This window comes from Corvus hawaiiensis, chromosome 23, assembly GCF_020740725.1.
Source record: "Corvus hawaiiensis isolate bCorHaw1 chromosome 23, bCorHaw1.pri.cur, whole genome shotgun sequence".
Lineage (NCBI taxonomy): Eukaryota > Metazoa > Chordata > Aves > Passeriformes > Corvidae > Corvus > Corvus hawaiiensis.
The window spans coordinates 4,510,268-4,516,322 of NC_063235.1; the positions used below are offsets into that span (position 1 = coordinate 4,510,268).

At 68.8% G+C, this 6,055-nt stretch overlaps 2 protein-coding genes across 3 annotated transcripts; one reads left to right on the top strand and one right to left on the bottom strand.

The window, feature by feature from the left end:
* Window positions 1–192: 192 nt before the first annotated feature.
* EVA1B (eva-1 homolog B) lies at window positions 193–2,749 on the top strand. Its single transcript, XM_048327227.1, has 3 exons — window positions 193–402; window positions 1,722–1,838; window positions 1,931–2,749. The coding sequence occupies exons 1-3, from the start codon at window positions 324–326 to the stop codon at window positions 2,341–2,343; spliced, it is 609 nt and encodes a 202-aa protein (XP_048183184.1). The 5' UTR covers window positions 193–323; the 3' UTR covers window positions 2,344–2,749.
* A 640-nt stretch (window positions 2,750–3,389) lies between these two features.
* On the bottom strand, window positions 3,390–5,693 carry LOC125337468 (SH3 domain-containing kinase-binding protein 1-like). Of its 2 annotated transcripts, XM_048327226.1 has the most exons (5): window positions 4,443–5,693; window positions 4,257–4,318; window positions 3,843–4,170; window positions 3,685–3,748; window positions 3,390–3,611 (listed from the first exon to the last, which is right to left on the bottom strand). In XM_048327226.1, exons 1-5 carry the CDS (start codon window positions 4,673–4,675, stop codon window positions 3,573–3,575), a joined length of 726 nt encoding a protein of 241 aa, XP_048183183.1. In that variant the 5' UTR covers window positions 4,676–5,693; the 3' UTR covers window positions 3,390–3,572. The 2 variants fall into 2 exon arrangements, with proteins under 2 accessions (XP_048183183.1, XP_048183182.1); XM_048327225.1 differs by having other exon boundaries at window positions 3,390–3,748.
* Between the last annotated feature and the right edge of the window lie 362 nt (window positions 5,694–6,055).

Below are 6,055 nucleotides of genomic sequence, written 5' to 3' on the forward strand. Positions count from 1 at the left end.
CTCCTCAAACCCATCGCGACTGCCGGGCCTGAGCTGAGGCCGAGCCTCCCCAGCCCGGGGGGCTTGCCTTAGGTCCGGCACCGCCAGCCCAGCCTAGGCCTGGCGTGGCTGGATGGGCGCTGGACAAGGCTGGGACAGGGCCTGGAGCTGCCTGTGGCCCCGCTCCGGGGCGGTTCCACTGCAGGGCCGAGCGTGGCGTCCCGGGGGAGCGGGACGAGCCCCGGCCCCGCGCCCCGCTCAGCACCGGCCGGAGCTGCCATTGGCTCCGGCAGGAGCGCTGACCGCCAGCCGCCTCCGAACTATTTCCTGTTGCTGCAGCGTTAATGCTAAACAGACCTTGCTCTCTCTTCCCTCGCTCCAGCCAAAGTGCAGCGGCTCTGCCGCCGCCGCCTTCCCACCCCGGTGAGTACCAGCCCCGGGTACCGCGTGGGGCGCAGCACAGGGCACCCTGAGGGACCTCAACCCGCGGCCACCCAGCCCCGACGGCCACCGCGGCTGTCGTGGCTCGGTCCCGTCCCGGCTCAGGTGCTCTGGCGTTGGGGGACGCGGGGCTGGTGGACGCGGGCGCAGTGCGGGGACACGGGGGCTGAGGGCACAGGGCTCGGTGACACACAGCTCGGGCTGTGGGGACGTAGCGGTTGAGGATGCGGAGCAGGCGGCTTGGGGACACGGTGTAGTGCTCGGGGACGCAGCACTGAGCGACTCGGGGCTCGGCTCTTGGGGACGCTTGGGGACCCGCAAGGCCCTACAGCCAGCCTAGCCCTCATCAGCACCCTGCCACCGGCGGGGGCTCCCTGGGGTCCCATGGTGGGGCTGTGCCCCTCCAGCCCCACAGCAGCCCCTTGCCGGGGCAGGGGCTGGCCGTGCAGCTGCTCCACGGGAAGGGCACCCGCCCCTCCAAGGGACCCTGGTGGCCTTGTTTTGGGGTGTCCCACTAGGGAGGCTGCCCAGCCCCGGGTCGTGCCGCGGCCCCTCAGCTCTGGACTATCCGGGATGGTTTTGCTGATGTGTCACATTTTCTGCATTGCTTTCCTCATTCCTCCCTCCCTGGAGCCGTTTCTGGGAATGAGCTCGTCCCCTGCCAGGGCCGAATTTCCTCCCGCCCTGCCCTGCCCGCTGTCCTGCCTCCCATCCTTCCCGCTGTCCTGCCTCCCATCCTTCCCGCTGTCCTGCCTCTCATCCTGACCGCTGTCTTGTCCTGGTGGCCATTGCACTGTGCCTGGCCTTGTCCCTGCACTGCAGGGCCCCACGGCAAAAGGCCAAGGCTGGAGCTGGGCCGGAGCAGTGTGGGGGACAGGGACTGGGACAGGGACGCTGCCCCAAGAGCGTGTGTGGAGCACGTGTGTGCACATGAGCACGGGCAGCTCCGGCTCCCGGCAGCACCGGCAGCCTGGTGCTGGGACCCTGCTCTGCCCCGTGACCATGGCCGGGCAGGGGACAGAAAGCCTGGCCCGGTGCCACAGATCCACCCGATGCCGTGTCCAGGAGGAGCCGTTCCGTCCCGCTCCCTCAGGAAGGACGGAGGGCGGCGGGAGTGGGGCGGCTCCAGCTCTGCATCTGTGGGGTTCCAGCCCTGGATGGAGCAGCCCAGCCCAGGCACGAACCCCTGCTCGGCTGGAGCTCAGCGAGGAGCCCCTGGGTGCGCGGCCTTGAAAGGGACAGGAGACTGGGGGGGAGGGTCCCAGTCCTCTGTAGAGCCGTGCTCAGCCCGTGTCCCGCAGATGCCAAGCATGTGCCGTCCTTGGAGCCGCTGAGAACCGCCAGGCACAGGATGGAGAGTCGCCGGAGGGACATGGAGCTGCTCAGCAACAGCATGGCCGCGTACGCCCACATCCGAGGTGAGCCAGGAGGCTTCTGGAGGGCCCCCGGGGCCATCGCGGACCCCCGGCAGGCGCGGGCAGGTCCCTCACCCCCTCTGTTCCCCCCGCAGCCAACCCCGAGAGCTTCGGGCTCTACTTCGTGCTGGGCGTCTGCTTCGGGCTGGTGCTCACGCTGTGCCTGCTGGTGCTGCGCTTGTCCTGCCGGCCCTCCCCGCGGCCCCCGGCGCGCCCCGGCGACCTCAGCGAGGACGAGGAGGACGACGAGGAGGACGAGGACGAAGAGGACACCGTCGACCGCGCAGCGTCTGAGTCGCTGCTGCCGGTGACCGAGATCCCGCTGGAGAGCCACGGCCCCGGGGACGGGGCGCTGGCCGTGAATGTGTTCGCATCGGCCGAGGAGCTGGAGCGGGCGCAGCGGCTGGAGGAGCGTGAGCGCATCATCCGCGAGATCTGGCGCAACGGGCAGCCCGACATCCTGGGCTCCGGCACCATCGGCACCCTGGGCCGCGTCCACTACTACTGAGCCCGGCAGCTGCCCTGGCACGGTGTCTGCTCCCCCACAGCTGATCCCACACCGTGCCAGGAGGGACCAGGAGGACAGGGGGGCTGCTCACTGCCCCTGAGCTGGCAGAGCTGCCCTGGACTGTCCCTGCACCACGGAGAGCCAGACCCCGGTGTCACGGGCACCCCCGGGGCTGGACTCGCCCCCGCCGCTGTGGGACACGATGCACTTTGAGCCATTGGTACGACGGCTGGCACCAGCCGAGCAGCCCCGGGACACGCGGGGACAGGGACAAGGACAGGGCAGCCCTTGCTGCCCGGCTCAGCCGGGATCTGGCGGGGGGTTCATCCCGTGGGGCAGGGCCGGGCTGTACGTCCGTGTGAGCCGTGGGCTCCTGCCCCACAAACATGGTGCTGTTGTACACGAACTAGAGCCCAGCGTGGCGGGTCTGGCGTTTTGGGGGGCCCTGGACACAGGGGCGGCCTCGGCCCCTCCCCGCGCCAATTCCCTTCCCGGCCCCCACTAAAATTAGCCGGGTCTTTTCCGGCACCGCCCGCCGTGACCCAGCGCCCTCCGGCCGGACCAGGGCGGATGTTCCCGCTGGACTCTGGGCCGGCCGCTGCTCCCCAGGGATGCTGCAGCTCCCGCCGGGCTGAGCCGCATCCTGCCCCCCTCCCAGCCCAGCCCAGCCCCGCGGGGTGCGGGCCCCCGCTGCCCCCTCCCCGGCAGCTTTATAAAAATAGCTCCTTCCCAGGCTGGTTCCCCGCCGCCGCCAGCGCCAGCAGCATCCAGATGTTTTCCAGATGTTCTGCAGTGGCTGGAGGCCAGGATGTGCCGGGGCTGGGGCTGGGACTGGATTTGGCCTGGGAAACTGTGCGGGGGTGGAGGGGGAGGAAGGGGAGGAGGAGGCCCTGTCCCAGCCCCGCCGCGGGCCCTGGTGGGACCCCTGGTGCCATGGTGGGACCCTTTGTGCCCGGCAGGACCAGCCCAGCCCTCCAGGGACATGGCAGCCAACAGCAGAGCCCTGAGCAGCCCCCACACAGCACTCTGTACCCAAAATAGTTTATTTTAAACAATTTCTGTAGGTCCAGGGGCTGTTATGCCTCAAGGAGCAGTACCTGGGTGTGGGGTGAACATTTGTACCCGATGGGTGCAGAACCAGGCTGGGCACAGCAAGGTCGGGGGGGCACAGGGCACCATGTGCCACCCACCTGCCCCGTGCCATGGGTGGGCACCACAGCCCCCCCACACTAACAGGGCAGCCCCTTCCTCACCCGCTCGATCTCCACCTGTGGGGAGAGGCTGTGGTTGTTGGGGGGCACAGGGGACCCCAGCACGGGGCAACCCCTGCCAGGGACTCACCTGCAGCGCCTGGCGCTGGGCCCGCTCCTGGCACAGCTCCTGCCGCAGGTCCAGCAGGTCCCGCCTGCAACATGCCAGCATGGCTCAGCTGGGGCCAGAACAAGCAGCAAACAGCCAGGAGCCACTGGGGACCCCCTGGCACCCCCATCCCCACTCACAGGTGCTGGACTCGCATCAGGTCCACAAGGATGTGCAGGGTCCGGACTTCGGCCTTCAGGTCCTCCAGGGCCAGTGACCTCCCCTCCGACCCCTCTGACACCACCAGCCCTTCCATGCTCCATGGCAGGACAGGTGCCTGCCCCATGCTGGCAACAGGGGCACAGAGCCCAGCATGTGGCAGCCCCCGGGGCTGCTCCCCGCCACAGGGACTCCCCCCAATCCCCAGGGCGATGCTGGGTGGCCGCTGGCCAGGTACTCGTGGCCGTGTGGCTGTGGGGTGGCTCAGCCTGGCTGTGGTAACTGACACCATGTTGAAGACGTTGGCATCTGCCAAAGAAAGAACAGGAATCAGCATCTGGTGCTAGGCAGGACCTGGCCACCCTGCAGCCCCCTGCGTGGCCCCTGGTTCCTACCTGGGTCACCAGCTCTGCCCCGCTCCATGTCAGCTGAGGTGCTGGGCTGGGAGTCACTGGGCCTGGGGACAGCAGAGGTGTGAAGTGGCACAGCCAGGGAGCTGCCAGCCATGGCCACAAACATGGCCCTGGCACTGGGACATCGCAGTGGCCCTGGACAGCCCAGCACAGCCACGTGTTTCTTACTTGGTGGCCAGCATGGGGGCTGGTTTGGTCTTGGCAGGAACGGGGGGAGCAGGAGCCATCCTCTTGGTGAGTGGGAGCTTGGTCGGCTCCATCCTCGCTGGTGCTGGGAGCTCTGGGGAGAGGAGGCAGGAGCAGGGCTGGGGCTGGGACATAACACTGTCAGACGAGAGTGGGGCAGGAAGCGCTTCCTGCTGGGGACATGCCCTGGCCCAGGGGGCCTGTCCCAGGCACATCCCTGTCCTTCCCTCTCCTCCAGCCCAGGGCTCACCCAGGGGGCTCCCTGTCCTCACCCTCCTTGTCCTTCGCTGTGGTTGCAGCTGCTGAGGAGCGAAGGGGCTCGGGGAAGGACCCTTGTTACAGCCTCTCCCCGCCCCACATCAGCCCCGCACCAGCCCCACTGTGGTTGGCGCTTCCTCTGTGTGTGGTGGAGCAGGCGGCTGCAAAGCTCCCCTGAGCACCAGCACTGCGGCACGGGCAGGATGTCATCCCGCCACTATCCACAGCACAGCAGCATCCCTGTACCACTGAACCCTGGGGTCACACCAGGACAAGCCCACTGGCATGGTGGGATACAGGACATCAGGCTACGGGCATGTGCCCATGGACCACCCTGTTCTCCTGGCAGGCGCCCCATCCCCATGGCAGGCCTCTCTGCCCCCATGGTTGGCCACGCTGTCACTGTGGTGGGTCACCATGTCCCTAGGGTGGGCCAGCAGCCCTGCTGCTGCCTGGTCCCTGCTGCTGCCACCAGCACAGCCCCTGTCACAGAGGCCTCGCAGACACCAAAAACGGTGCTGGTATTACCCACCCAAAGATACGGCTGAAGCCCCGAGGGCTGCGGGGATGAGGACACCCCTATCCAAGGCCCCAGTGCTCCTTCGCTCCCAGTGGCGCAAGGGTGATGGTGCCCAGAAGTGCCCAGCATCCTGCCAGCCCCTCACTGGCAGCCCTCCTGGGCCCCAGGGCACGGCACAGCCCTGGAGCAGCGCGATCACACGCAGGTGCTGCCGTTGGGATGATCCCCGTGCGCCGCACCCTCGGAGCTGCGGCTGCTTCCTCTTACCTGCCGCTGTGGGGCTGCCCCCGAGGCCGAGCGGTGCCGTGCTGTGCCAGGCTCCCCCGGGCCCACACCGCACACGTGATGCCGGAGGAAATCGGCTCGGCGCTGGGAAGGAAGTTGAAGCAGAGAGCACCTCGGTGCTGGTCCACCCCACATCCCTGTGCCCCACCGGGGACTCCGGCTCCCCGGCCCAGCCGCCTCCCCGAACCCACCTCGCGCCCGTCCGCGGGACTGCCCGGCCGTCCTGGCGGGACACCGAGGCTCCCGGCCCCGGATGGACACCAGGGCTGGACTCACAGGACTCTGTGTGCTGGGATAGCATTGCCGGCTTCAGCTGCGGGAGAGGGTTTGGGTGAGGGTGGGACTGGAGGGCACCGAGCCCTGGGACCGCAGGCACAGCAGAGCCCCACAGAGCCCTGCGTCTCCCCTGGACACCCCCAACTTGGAGCCCCCACCCACCTTCTCCGGCCCTGGGCAGGGCTGGGCCATCTGTGCCACCCGCGGCGTCTCGGTGCTGGCCCTGCACGCCAGGGCTGCGGGAGGAGCCGGGGCC